Raw genomic sequence first — 14,925 nt, forward strand, 5'->3', positions numbered from 1 at the left:
AGGACCCAGAATAAAGGAGGCATTTCTGCTGGCCTTAACCAAGACTGCGGTTCAAGGATCTTTGGCGTGCAGAAGCTGTGCCTTGCCCAAGAGGACCTACAAGGCCGGAGACTAGACACGCAGCTCCGGAGCCCACCCAGTAGCAGGACAAATGGCTGTTCCTGGCGATCTGCAGGCCCTGTTCTACTCCCGGGACTAAGAAGACATGGGAGAGGTGAGCCCAGCGGGTGTGCTGGATAGGCCGATTAGGATTAGGTTAGGTTAGGGTTAAGATATTGCAATGGTGTGATCTCAATAAAGTATTTTGCATCATATTGCCTGCCTATTAGTGGATTCCTTCACCTGCTCAAGACAGCTCCTTGCATTGCAGCACGTACACTGGGAGCCGGGGGGACAGCTAGTTTAGGGTCCGCCCTGAAGCCGTGCTGGGGTGGAAACACCCACCATACTCTGCATGAGTGGTGAGACTCCAGCAGCAGGGGGCGCGAGTCTCTGGGCCGCGCTGGAGCTGGAGGCCTGCGGTGCCTCTCTGGCGAGACATGTGGTCTGGTCTGCTCTGGCCTCCAAAGCCCGCTCCCCTGCTCCACCCCCACGCCGTCTCCCTCCCGCCCTCTCGGTGGAGCTCGGAGGTGCAAGGCGCAGGCGCGGATGAGGGCGTCAGCGAGGCCAGCGCAGCCTCCGCAGCCTGCGCCTGCGGCTCTGCGAGGCTGGTGTGCGGAGCGCTGGAGGCCGAGGCACCGACCCGGTGGATACTCCAAGAAACCGGGAGGTCAGGAGCGACGTCGCTGGCCTCTGCGCGGCTCGTACGGCCCTTGCGCTTCAGCGCTGGAAGCCGCCGCCACCACCTGGGAGCTGCGCCTGGGCCGGCGGAGCCCGTGGTGCGGAGGAGGTGAGTGTGCGGGAGGAGCGGTCCGGGTGCCGTACAGCAGCGGGGAAGGCGAGCGGGCGGGCCCTTCGGCCGGGGCGGGCGGGCGGGCAGTGCTGGGGGAGGCGGGGGCGGGGGGGGGGAGCGCAGGCCTGCCGCTTCTTTAAACTGAAATCCTACCTGGATTTGACCACACGGTGGCGCTCCCTGCCCCGTCCTAAAGGCCGGCCCGTCTCCTGCGGACGCCCGGACACTTTGTCCTCTTTCCTGGTAGTGCCCTGGGCCCAGGCCTCTGCTCGGGTGCGGACGTAGGACTGGAGTGAGCCGTTCGCTGGGCGGCCCCAGGGCCCTGCCGCGGGAGCGACCTGGTGGTGGCGAGCGGGACCCTGCGGAGCGGCCCGCCCGGCCGCGGTCTGCGCGCTGACCCCGCCCTTCCGCCTGGTTTTGCGGGCCGCCGGGGTCGCCGTCCGGAGGAAGTCGCTGCAGCTCGTCCCGGAGTCGTGCGCAGCCGCGCCAATGGCTACTCTAGTACTTACTGGTCAAGTGCCGTAGCGAAGACTCAGGCTAAGGCAGACATGTGGTGAGCTCTAGTGCACGCTCGACTGAAACACTGTGTGCTATATAGTTCTTTTAAGAGGTGGGAAAATACGTTTATTGTGAATTGGAAAAGGAAAGTAGAGCCTTTTCTAACTAAAAAAAATAGCTTTTTATTGTATAGAGACGTCTTATACCAATTAAAAAGAAACTACTTTCTCAGATAGGGAAGGGAGGAAAACAAGATGAGGGAGGGGGTGAGGGGAGGGAAATGGGGACCAGGACAAGAGAAAGGGTATCAATGTATGTGAAATAATGCACCTTCTACTTGGTGAATATAATGTAACCTTTCTATTAATTACAATAATATATATAAGAAACTACTTTTACATCGTATGAAAAGCCTTTAAGAATAACGTTGGTCTCTGATTTCCAAAAAGTGCTGCCTATTAGGTGCATTGTGTTTTGTACAACGATATTTTTGATGGTTAAAATAACCGGTAACAGGATACTGAGAGGTTCCATTTAGAAAAGTAATGTTTCATATGGCATGATCACATATTTTGTAAATGTGAGACGAATACATACCTCAGCAAGAGGAAAAAGTGTGCACTAAAGTATTAGCAGTGGTTTTGTTTGCTGAGTGAACAATTTTACGTGGTTAAAAGATCGTAATGTGTCTTATAGCGACACATTGTGTGCAGGTCATATTTAAGTAGGGGAGAGAGGGTGGTAAGTTGCCTATGGTTCAAATAAGAGCAAATGTTTATATGTCAAGGTAGATTTCTTCATTAAGGCGATTTTGCATACAAAAAGCTCCTAAAAATGTTTACTTGGATTAGGATGATTAGTAAGTTTCGTAATGAACATATTGCACCTATAAAAGGAGTTCCATTCAGCTTCTGGATTTTATTTAGCATTAAGAAGGAGTCATACTCTTCCCATTCCTAATCAAGGTGATTCTGCTCTCCTTCACTTAGTCTGAATCCAGGCCAGCATACAACATTAACTTTGATACTGTGCCAGGTTCCCTTTCTTTACTTTATTATTCAAGTTATATACAACTTGAAATATATATACCCTTGTGGGGTTTTTAGTCCTCGGTCCCTCCCGACCTGCAGGAGGGATAGAGAGAACACGCCCCAACCAGGACGAGCCTAGAAAGGAGAGGGCCGACTGACCGCCCGCACCCAGCCCTCTCTCGCAGGAGGACAATCAGTTGGGTCAGGAAGACCCATCAAGGCAGGAACTAGTTTATTGAGGAAGTACACTCAGCTAATATAGGGTGCAGGAGCCTATCAACACAAAGGTGGGCAGGGTGGGGGAGATCCACGTGTTTACTCTCACTATAGGTCTCAGCAGAGAGTGATAAAGAAATAACACATTCATACCCAATGGTAATCAAGTCTCAGCAGAAAGTGATCCACAATACCGACCATATAGCTCAAAGTTCATAGGCATGGTGTCATACAACAGTTCATTTCTTTGTGTGGTTATCTTACTCAGTGGTGCAGATTCCTGGGTCAGCCTGACCCTGCACTCAGCTCCGAACATACACTGAAATAATGAAGACTATCTTGTAACAGTTTCAGCTGGCAGTTTCTTTAGTATGCGCGCACACACACACACACACACACACACACACACACACTCACTCACTTAAATGGCCTGAATTAGAATGGTAACTTAAAGAATGTTTTTATGTTCTTGGATGAAGCATTTTAAATAAATTTAGTAGTTGTCAGGATGTGTTTGGTTTATGGTGTGTGCATGTGTCTTTGTTTTACAATTGCCATCCCCTCTTTGGTGGCTAAGAACTGAAAACAAAGCTGGTGGCATTACTTAGTAATAAATATTTATGTATAGCTAGTTATTCAGTGCCTGAGAATCAGAGGCAAATGTTTTTCTACTGGTTCTACAACTTAGTTGACTTGATTTTCAGTTTTCTTATCAGTGAAAGCGATAACAATAAGCCATTCTGAATATCTCAAAGAATTCTTAAGAAAATACTGTTTTGTGAAACCATGGGTGGTGCTGATAGACCAAGGATTTAACTAACTAGCAGATGTATTGTGTGTGCCTCAAGCTCTAAAAATGAGAAAACCACCTTTGTGATAGGAAAAGAAGCATATAAAACTGCTTTTCTGTATCTAACATGCCCTTTTTGCCCACTGTTGCTCTGAGATGGAAGATTCTGACAATGGTCATCTTGAATTTGGATCAGTTACATTATTGTTACCAAAATTGATAGAATTGAAGAAATGGTCTTTAAGCCAGTTGCTAGTGGCACATGTCTGCAATCCTAGCTACTCAGGAGGCTGAGATCTGAGGATCATGGTTTGAAGCCAGCCTAGGCAGAAAAATCCGTGAGAATTTTTTTTCCTCCTAATCCTGGGACTTGCACTCAAGGTCTGGGAGGCACTATCCCTAAGCTTCTTTTACCCAAGGCAGGAATTCTGCCACTTGAGCCACAGCACCACATCTGGCCTTTTCTGTTTATGTGGTACTGAGGAATGGAACCCAGGGCTTCATGCTTGCAGAGCAAGTCCTCTACGACTAAGCTACCTTCTTAGCAGGAGAGACTCACCTCCAACGAGTTACTCAGAAAAAGCCCTGTAACTCAGGTGGTAGAGTGCTGACCTTGAGCAAAAAAGACTCAGGGACAGCACCCAAGCCTTCAAGTCCTAGTACAGGCAAGAGAGAAAGAAAGAAAAGAAAAAGAAAACATTGGTTTTAAAAATTGGTTAGGTCTGGCACCAGTGGCTCAAGCCTGTAATCCTGGCTACTTAAGAGGCCGAGATCTGAGGATCACGGTTCAAAGCTAGCCCAGGCACCAAAGTCAATGAGACTTTAATCTCCAATTGACCATCAGAAAACCAGAAGTTGCTCTGTGGCTCTAATAATAGAGTGCTAGCCTTGAGCTAAAGAGCTCAGGGACAGCACCCTAGCCCAGAGTTCAAGTCCCCTGGCCGATGACAAAAAAAAATTAGCTACATCTCATTCCAGGTTTAACTTCTCTTTATATGCTTTAGTTTGCTAGTAAGTAAACGTGGTGTAAAAATGATTTTGAGAAGTATTTTCTGGACTTTTTTCATTACACAAGATTAAATAAGATACATTCGAGTGTATAATTGGTGCTCAATAAAATGTTGACCTAGTGGTAGAGTGCTTGCATAACATGCACAAAGACCCAGATTGGATTCCTTGGTACCACATATATAGAAAAGGCCAGAAATGTATGGCTCAAGTGATAAAGCTCTAGCCTTGAAAAAGTCTAAGGACAGTGCTCAGGCCTTGAGTTCAAGCTCTAGGACTGGTAAAATAACAATAATAATAGTAGTAGTAAAAGAAAATAAATGTGTTTTTTTTCCTTCCAGTTGGGCAGGTGAGCACTCTACCACTAGGCTCTGCTCCCAGCCCCAATGAAATGTTCTTTTAATCCATACAAAGTATAATTGTTTCATGGCTCTGATTCAGTGTTTACTTTTGTTATGTTTGCTTTGTTTCCTTTGCCAAACAAGCTAATGCATATTTATATTTCATTTTAGTGTTAGTGTAGCTACTACTGTAGAGAAGTTCATTTCAAAGAAATATAAAATACTTACAAATAATCATATATCAATATATGCAACTTTTAATGTAAAGAATAAAAAATTATACCTGGAAAGCCAGGCCCAGTATCTCATGCCTGTAATCCTAACTCCTCAGGAGGCTGAGATTTGAGAATTCTAAAGCCCAGGCACTGAAAACTATGGGACTCTTTTTTTTTTTTTAATCTAGGGTCTTTGTTTTGCCTTTTTTTTTTTTTGGCCCCCTTCTCTTTCTGGCCCCGCCCCGCTCGCTCCGGCCCCCCCCCCCCCCCTCGCTCAGGTCAGGCTCGCTCCCTCACGCTCCTGGCCCAGCTCGCTCTGGCCCTGCTCGCTCCGGCCCCGCTCGCTCTGGCCCTGCTAGCTCCGGCCTCGCTGGCTCTGGCTCGGCTCGCTCCCCCACGCTCCTGGCCCCCGCTGCTCGCTCCGGCCCCGCTCGCTCCGGCCACCACTCGGTTGGGCTCCGCTTGCTTGCTTTCGCTCTCTGTCGCTTGTTGCAGTCTCGTCTCTGCCACTTCCGGCTTGGTTGTGTCTCGTCTCTGCCACTTCCGGCTTGGTTGTGTATGTGGGATACCGAGGAATCGAACCCGGGTCCTTGTGCATGCTAGGCAAGCACTTTAACCGCTAGGCCAAACTCCCGGGCCCAACTATGGGACTCTTATCTCCAGTTAACCACTAAAAAACTGGAAGTGGGACTCAAGGAGTAAGTCAGTAGGGTAGCCTAGAGCTGAAGAGCCCAGGGACAACACCCAGGCCCAGAGGTAGGGTGATAGCCTTGAGCTGAATTGCTCCGGGACAGTACCCAGGCCCAGGGTTCAAGCCCCACGACCACCCCCCCCCCCAAAATTATATGTGAAGTAATTCTAAATACCTTTCCAATTAATTAAAAATGTAGTATTTTCATTCTTATATCTTAGAAATAAGTCACATGTTTGCTTATGTTAACTTCTCTTATGTTTTCCATATAGTCGTTTTGTTACCATCTGTAGAACTTCCTTGTTCTTCATTTTTCCCCACTGAAGTATTTAGAATTATACACAGTTAGTGGAAACAAGTGAAACAAGTTGATTTTTATAGCAGTTCTTAAGAATGTGAGTGGTTTGTCAAAACATGTTTTGGAGCCTGGTATGGTGGCTTATGCCTGTAATCCTAACTACTCTGGAGGCTGAGATCTGAGGATTGCCAGGCACTACAAAGCTCGGAGACTTATCTCCAATTAATCTCTAAAAAATGGGAAGTGGGGCTCTGGCTTAAGGGTAGGGCCAGCCGCAGCCTTGAGTTGAAGAGCTCAGGGACAATGCCCAAGCCCAGAGTGCAAGCCCCATAACCCCCCCCCCCCAAAAAAAAAAAAAAAAACCTCTTTTGGGAGCTGGGAATGTGGCTTAGTGCTAGAAGGCTTGCCCAGCATGCATGAAGCCCTGGGTTCGATTCCTCAGTGCCACATAAACAAAACACTTAAAGTAGAACTGTGAAAAAGTGGTAGAGTGCCAGCCTTGAACAACAAAAAAAAAAGCTCAGTAACAGTGCCCAGGCCCTGAGTTCAAGCCCCAGGACTGGCCAAAAAATAAATAAACTATTCTGTTCTCAGTAGAATATTGAATATGACCTCATAAATTAAAAAAGAATATTTTCCTTTTTTCTGGTTTCATATTCTATATGCTGCATAATTTTTTAAAGTGATGGGGCTCATGCAGTTTTATGACAATGTATTTTTATTTATATATATATATTTTTTTTTTTTTTTGCCAGCCCTGGGGCTTGAACTCAGGGCGTGAGCACTGTCCTTGGGCTTTCTCAAGGCTAGAGTTTTTACCACTTGAGCCACAGCACCACATCCGGTTTTTTTCTATGTATGTGGTACTGAGGAATTGAACCTGGGTCTTCATGCATGTTAGGCAAGCACTCTACCGCTAGGCCAAACTCCGGCCCCCGACAGTATATTTTTAAAGACATATATCTACCTTTGATATGAAATCTGCTTAAAAATATTCTCAATTCTAGGAAATGTGGCATAATGGCTGGGTATATATATAACAACTTTGAGAGAATGCCCAGGCCCTGAACCAGACCCCACAACCAAAAAAAAATAAAAACAAATCTGTGCCCCTTCTTTCAGTTTGCTTAGAAGAGTAGTCTAAAATATAAACAAGGGCTTTATATAATATAGCATTTCTTTTATAAGGTTTATTTTCCATATGTTACACACAAATTACTTATTGCCAATAAATACCTCAAAGACTTGTAATAATATACTTATTTGCTCCATATTTATTAAATGTTTTCATTTTTTAGGTTGAAAAGATATGAATGAGTATCCTAAAAAAAGAAAAAGGAAGACTTTACACCCTTCACGTTATTCAGGTTAGTGTATAATTAAAAATATTTTTGAGGTTAGGTCATGGCCCATTTTCTCATAAGTGATTAAATGAGACTGATGTATGGATCAGTTTTTAGGTAAGGGAATACTTCTTTAAATTAAACTTACATTTTGATTGATGTTGGTTCTGCTGTGTTAGCAGCAGGGGCCACTCCATCTATAATACACATTATACATATTTTGGACAGCCTCAAGTATACCTGTTGCCTTATTCTAGGCTCACATTCTTCAAATACAAGGAAATTAAGTCTAGTCTGCTGCTTATGGGTACATTCCAGGAAAGACTTAAAATGACTATGATTAGGAGCCTTCATTGGTCCAAACCATTTCCCTTATGTAGTATTTTTTTTTATACTAAATGGAATACCTTCCTGACAATTCCTAGTAACTAATTTGCTATTGGGTGCCACTAAAAACAGCATGAGCAGGCACTAGTTGCTCACATCTGTAATTCTAGTTACTCAGGAGGCTGAGCTCTGAGGGTCATGATTTGAAGCCAACCATGACTGAAGACTCTTAGCTCCATTAAATACAAAAGAGCTGTAAATGGAGCTGTGGCTCAAGTGGTAAAGGACTAGCCTTGAGCAAAATAAGCTCAGAGGCAGCACTCAAGCCCTGAGTTCAAGCCCCAGAACCACTAAAAACATGAAAAGAAAAAACAAAACAGCATGTCTATAGCAAGTTCTTTTAATGCTAAATGTGAACCTATAGACTATTCAGGAGACTACTAGCTGGTAAAAGACTGAGATCTGTGGGTGGAGGTTTGAAGCCAGCTGGGCCAAAAAAAGTCCATTAGACTTCTATGCCCAATTAATCAGAAAAAGCCAGAAGTTTAAGTTCAAGTTTAAATTGTATAGTACCAGTCTTGAGCAGAAAAAGCCAAATTTGAGTGCATCACTCTGAATTCATGACTTAACAGTAGCATGGATGTGCATGTACGTACACACACACACACCGCGCGCGCACACACACACACACAGCTAAATGTCATGGTGAGACCTGAATATAAAAGCTTTAGATTTTGAAAATATTTTTATTTAAATCATGAAGGCTTGAAATGAGCATGTAGTTCAGCTCAGTAGTGAAACCTTTGTCTGCTTTGTGCAAGGCTCATAGTTTGATTCTCAGCACTAGAAGGAGAAAGGAAGGAGGGCTAAAGATATGGTTCAAACAGTAGAGTACTTGCCAAGTAAGCCCAAGATCTCGATTTCAAACCCCAGAGCTGCCAAGAAAAAGGTTTTAAAAAGTGCTATTGTGTTATGTAAAAGAAACATTATTTAATGTTAACAAGTCTTTAAATGATTATATGATTAAAAATTTTTCATTCTATTTTAAAATCTTTTCATTCTGTTTTATGTTCAGATTCCTCTGGAGTAAGCAGAATCACAGATGGATTCAATGGAATTTTTTCTGATCATTGTTACAGTGTCTGCTCTATGAGACAACCAGATTTAAAGTATTTTGACAACAAAGGTATGTCTTATATTTTCCAAATGTTTTTCCTTAGCTTTTTACAGGGCCTAGGGGTATAGTTATATGCTGAAGGCACTGCAAAAAATACAAAATGGGGGGAGGGGAGTTTGGCCTAGTGGTTAAAGTGCTTGGCTAGCATGCATGAAGACCCGGGTTCGATTCCTTGGTACCACATACATAGAAAAAAGCCGGAAGTGGTGCTGAGGCTCAAGTGGTAGAGCTCTAGCCTTGAGAAAGTCCAAGGACAGTGCTCAGGCCCTGAGCTCAAGCCCAGGACTGGCAAAAAAAAAAAATACAAAAGGGGGAAAATACTGCCATGATTTTACTTTTTCCTGATTTTGAAAGTGAAATATTTGTTGATTGTTTCAAAGGAGGCAAGCTTTTGAATTTATAATAATGTAAGGAGAGTAGTTTTGTTTGTATTTGGAAAATACCATTTGGCCGGGAGTTTGGCCTAGTGGTAGAGTGCTCGCCTAGCATGCACAAAGACCTGGATTCGATTCCTCAGTACCACATACGCAGCAAAAAGCCAGAAGTGGTGCTGTGGTTCAAGTGGTAGAGCCCTAGCCTTGAGAAAATCCAGGGACAGTGCTCAGGCCCTGAGCCCAAGCCCAGGACTGGCAAAAAAAAAAAAGAAAGAAAGAAAGAAAGAAAGAAAGAAAGAAAGAAAGAAAGAAAGAAAGAAAGAAAGAAAGAGAGAAAGAAAATAAATAAATACCATTTGGGCCTGGAGTGTGGCCTAGTGGTAGAGTGCTTGACTAGCATACACAAAGATCGAGGTTCGATTCCTCAGTACCACATACACATAAAAAGCCAGAAGTGGTGCTGTGGCTCAAGTGGTAGAACATTATCCTTGAGGAATGCCCAAGACAGTTCTCAGACCCTGGGTTGAAGTCCCAGGACTGGCAAAAAAATAATGATAATAATAATTTTCCTTTTAACGTACACTTCTAAATCCTTTTTGGTGACTAGGCAATTGGTGGCAAAGCAGGGATGACCCAGAGTTGGGAACATTTTTTTGTAAAAAATATTAGGAATCATTTTATAATTTAAGAAGTGTAGTTAGAAGCTGGGTACGGTGGCTCATGCCTATAAGCCTAGCTACTCAGGAGGCTGAGATCTGAGGATCACAGTTCAAAGCTAGCCCAGTTACTAAAGACCATGAAACTTATCTCCAATTAACCACCAGAAAACCAGAAGTGGCACTGTGGCTCAAGGGGTAGGGTTGTAGCCTTGCGCTGAATTGCTCAGGGACAGCACCTAGGCCAGAATTCAAGCCCCACGACCCCCCCTCCCAAAAAAAAATGTAGTTAGAAGCTATGTGCCAGGGGCTTCCAGCTATAATGCTACTCAGGAGGCTGAGATCTGAGAATCACTGTTCAAAGCCAGCCAGGTCAGAGAAAGTCTGCATCTCCAATAAACTCAGGAAAAGCCAGAAGTGGCATTGTGGCTCAAGTAGTAGAATAGTAACCTTGAACAGTCTCTGAGCACCCAGGCCCTGAGTCCAAGCTCCAGGACTGGCAAAAAAAAAAAAAAAGATGTAGTCAGAGGTTGTGAATTTGGCCTAGTGGTAAAATGCTTCCCCAGCATACACAAAGACCTGCTTCCATTCCTTGGTACCATATATATAGAAAAGTTGAAGATGGTGCTGTGGTTCAAGTGGTAGAGTACTAGCCTTGAGGAAAAAGCCCATGGACCGGACTCCGGCCCTGAGTTTAAGCCCCAGGACTGGCAAAAAAAAAAAATTTTTTTTTTTTGGTCTGTTGTAAGACTTAAACTCTGGGCCTGGACACTGTCCCTGGGCACTTCAGCTCAAGGCTACCACCCTACCCCTGGGCCTGGGCATTGTCCCCTAATTTGGGGAGAGGAGGCATATCGGTATAAAATTCAGAGTTATTTGTCTTGATATTTCTTCCTTAAGGAGATAGAACATCTCTCTACACTCGTGAATTGTGGGCTACATCTAGTGTTTTTCTTTCAAAGGTAGCGTCTGTAAGTAGAAAAGTGACTTTACAATTGAAAAACCTTAGAAAAGCCAGGCTCAGTGGCTCATGCCTGTAATCCTAGCTACTCAGGAGGCTGAGATCTGAGGATCAAGGTTCAAAGCCAGCCCAAGCACAAAAGAACCTGAGACTCTTACCTCCAATTAGCCTCTAGAAAACAGGAAGTGGGGCATGGCTCAAGGCTAGGGCAGGAGCCTTGAGCTGAAGAGCTCAAGGACAGCGCCCAGGCCAAGTTCAGGCCCCATGACACACCCCACTCCCCGACCCCCCAAAAAAAAGAAGAAGAAAAGAAAAGCCTTGGTAAATCTTAGCCAGGGTTGTCAAGGTCAATTCACCAGTTGTAAGAGTTGTCAGCCAGGAGTGCGACTTAGTGGTAGAGTATTTGCCTAGCAAGCATGAAGCCCTGGGTTCAGTTCCTTGCTAATACGTGCTTAGAAAAAGCTGGAAGTAGTGCTGTGGCTCAAGTGTAGAGTGCTAGCCTTGAGAAGACCCAAGGACAGTGCCCAGGCCCTGTACTTAAGCCCCAGGGCACATAGTTTGTAGTTCAAATAGAGCATAAAACTTTGAGCAGATTTTCTGTTTCTTTGGGATATAGTATACATAGTATCTTTTTATGGCTAAATCTAAATTCTTGGCTTCTTTGTTGGAATTCAAAATTACAGCTTTATTTTATAAGTATGCTGTTCCTTTGATGTAAATAATATTTTTTCAAATCCTTTTTTTACAGATGATGATTCTGATACTGAGACATCAAATGACTTGCCAAAATTTGCAGATGGAATCAAGGCCAGAAACAGAACTCAAAACTACCTGGTTCCTGGGCCTATACTTAGAATTCTAGACCACACTGCCTTTCCTACAGGTAGGAAACTAATGCATTGGCAAATGTTATAGAAAAAAATTAAAATAGGCCGGAAGTAGTCAGAGGCTGTGAATTTGGCCTAGTGGTAGAGTGTTTGCCTAGCATGCACAAAGACCCGGGTTCGATTCCTCGGTATCACATGTATAGAAAAAAGCCAGAAGTAGTGCTGAGGTTCAAGTGGTAGAGCTCTAGTCTTGAGAAAGTCCAAGGACAGGGCAGGCCCTGAGCTTAAGCCCAGGACTGGCAAAAAAAAAAAAAAAATTAAATCCATACATACCATAAACTTATTTTTGCAGTGTATGTGGTTGGTTTTGTTTAATCATAGTAGCATAATGGATTTTGTTTTATTTTTCAGTAAAATCTGATATTGAAATTTGTGATGAAGAATGTGACTCTCCTGAATCATTCCACCAGCAAACACAAGAGGAGAATCCTGTAGAAGTTCATACTGCTGAAGAGGTTCCTGTTGCTATAGAAGTGCATGCAATATCTGAGGATTATGACATAGAGACAGAAAACAATTCCTCTGAAAGCCTTCCAGACCCAACTGATGAAGAACCACCAGCAAAGCTCTGTAAAATTATTGACAAAAACCAGGCTTTGAATGTGACTGCCCAGCAGAAATGGCCTTTACTGAGAGCTAATAGCAGTGGTCTCTATAAATGTGAACTTTGTGAATTCAACAGTAAATATTTTTCTGATTTGAAGCAGCACATGATCCTAAAGCATAAGCGTACTGATTCAAATATATGTCGAATATGCAAGGAAAGTTTCTCTACAAACATGCTTCTGATTGAGCATGCCAAACTACATGAAGAGGATCCCTACATTTGTAAATACTGTGACTATAAGACTGTGATTTTTGAGAACCTCAGCCAGCACATTGCAGATATCCATTTTAGTGATCACCTGTACTGGTGTGAGCAGTGTGATGTACAGTTCTCCTCAAGCAGTGAACTCTACCTACACTTCCAGGAACACAGCTGTGATGAACAGTATTTGTGTCAGTTCTGTGAACATGAAACCAATGATCCAGAAGACTTGCATAGCCATGTGGTAAATGAGCATGCATGTAAATTAATAGAATTAAGTGATAAGTGTAACAATGGAGAGCATGGACAGTACAGCCTTTTGAGCAAGATTACCTTTGACAAATGTAAAAACTTCTTTGTATGTCAGGTGTGTGGTTTTCGAAGTAGACTTCATACAAATGTTAACAGGCATGTTGCTATTGAGCATACTAAAATATATCCTCATGTTTGCGATGACTGTGGCAAAGGATTTTCAAGTATGCTAGAATATTGCAAGCATTTAAATTCACATTTATCTGAAGGGATTTATTTATGTCAATATTGTGAATATTCCACAGGACAAATTGAAGACCTTAAAATTCATCTAGATTTCAAGCATTCAGCTGAATTACCTCATAAATGCAGTGACTGCTTGATGAGGTTTGGAAATGAAAGAGAATTAATCAGTCACCTTCCAGTCCATGAGACAACCTGACTATTCACTTTACATGTTTAAAACAATAAACTTGAGGGGTTTTTATTTTTTAATGTTAAGATGAATGACTTTAAACACAGTTTAAGAGATAAATTCTTTCTTGGCTTTGCTAAATTTGTAATTGTGGTGTTTTCAGTTACACAGTAACTCATAGTTGTATTTCCTTTTTGTGACTTACCCCATTTCTTCGCATGTGCTCAACTTTCATGAATTGAAGAGAAACAAATGTACTGAAGAAATAACTGTTTTCCTTCCTTAACCATAGAAGATATTACCTTTTCCTTTTTTCAAAATTCCAGCTTAGATTTTTGTGTATGATGTCATTAAATTATTGCACTACCAAAACTAAACTGCAATATAGAGACTTAATTCCATTCATACCCACATTAATAAGAAATCAAGCCTTCCTTTTGTTTTTTTTTTTTTCCCTTTGTAATCTAAAGAAGTGTAGTTTTCCTTGTGGTTTGTTTTTCTTTAAATCTTTATTCTAATCTCTCTGTGGGGAGCCAGGCATCAGTGCTTCAAACCTGAAATCTTAGCTACCGAGGAAGTTGAGATTCAGAGAATCACACAATTAAGGCTAGCCCAAGTAGAAAAGATACTAGACTCTTACCACCTAAAATCAGCAAAAATCAGAAGGCATATCTTAAGTGAGCAGTAATGAGGCCCTAAGTTTATTAAATCTAGTGCCAAAAAAATGCATATGGAAGAGGGGAGGACTGGTAAACAGCAAATGTAGACATTTCATTTAACTCATGCTTCACCTTCACCTAAAGAACTATGAATCCATAGTCCAAATCAGTGATATTAAATTCCTTACTGATTTAGGGAAACCCACTGAATTATTAATAAGTGTTAAGATTTAGGAGATGAGCGTTTGCTAGCCTGATAAAGTATATTAATTCTTGTGTCTATTCACTACCAGCTTGGTTGCATAAATAATAGAAATTTAGTGACAACATTTCTGAAGATGAAAAGTTGTTCAAACCCAAAGTATTGGCAGAGATGATTCTTTCCAAGGGGTGTGAAGGATCTCTTCCTAAACTCTGTCCTTTGGCTTATAGATAGTTGCTTTCATGTGCACATGGTGGTCTCTGTTTCCAAATTCCTCTTTTTATGGGGATTCTAGACATCTTTTATTATCCAACCTTATTTGAAATTGATAAAGATGGTGTCTTGAAGTGGTCATATACTAAGGTACTGGGATTAGGACTTCAATACAAATTTGAGAACACATTTCAGTAATTGACTTCTGAAATAGCATCAAGAAGATATTGTATTTAATTACCTTAAAATTTTACAAACACTGCTGCTAACAAAATTACCATCCACATAATTGAAAACATCAATTTGTAACAATGTTTTTACCACTTCAAGAACCATGGGGAAAACCAGACACCAATCATCCATACCTGTAATCCTAGCCCTTTGGGAGACTGAAATCAGAGGACCATACTTTGAAGCCAGCCCAGGAAGGAAAGTCCATTAGACTCTTATCTTCAATTAATCATGAAAAAGCTAGCAGTGGAGCTGTGGCTCAAGAGTTAATGCTATCCTTGAGCAAAAGAGGTCCTTTGCACTCAGTGGCTCATGCCTATAATCCTAGCTACTCTGGAGGCTGAGATCTGAGGATGAAGGTTGAAAGCCACCCCGGGCACAAAGAACCTATGACTCTTATCTGCAGTTAACTCTGGAAAATGGGAAGTGGGGCTTGGCTC

At 42.7% G+C, this 14,925-nt stretch overlaps 1 protein-coding gene across 3 annotated transcripts; it reads left to right on the plus strand.

Moving 5' to 3' along the window:
• Positions 1–749: 749 nt before the first annotated feature.
• Znf639 (zinc finger protein 639) lies at positions 750–13,260 on the plus strand. 3 transcript variants are annotated; one of them, XM_090342452.1, is made up of 5 exons: positions 750–889; positions 7,279–7,347; positions 8,726–8,836; positions 11,567–11,701; positions 12,057–13,260. In XM_090342452.1, the coding sequence occupies exons 2-5, from the start codon at positions 7,290–7,292 to the stop codon at positions 13,205–13,207; spliced, it is 1,455 nt and encodes a 484-aa protein (XP_090198578.1). In that variant the 5' UTR covers positions 750–889; positions 7,279–7,289; the 3' UTR covers positions 13,208–13,260. The 3 variants fall into 3 exon arrangements, with proteins under 3 accessions (XP_090198578.1, XP_090198579.1, XP_090198580.1); XM_090342453.1 differs by lacking the exon at positions 750–889 and adding an exon at positions 1,288–1,445; XM_090342454.1 differs by lacking the exon at positions 750–889 and adding an exon at positions 1,485–1,502.
• The last annotated feature ends 1,665 nt before the right edge of the window (positions 13,261–14,925 follow it).

This window comes from Megascapheus bottae, chromosome 1 (assembly GCF_031878675.1).
Source record: "Megascapheus bottae isolate mThoBot1 chromosome 1, mThoBot2.hap1, whole genome shotgun sequence".
Taxonomy (NCBI): Eukaryota; Metazoa; Chordata; class Mammalia; order Rodentia; family Geomyidae; genus Megascapheus; species Megascapheus bottae.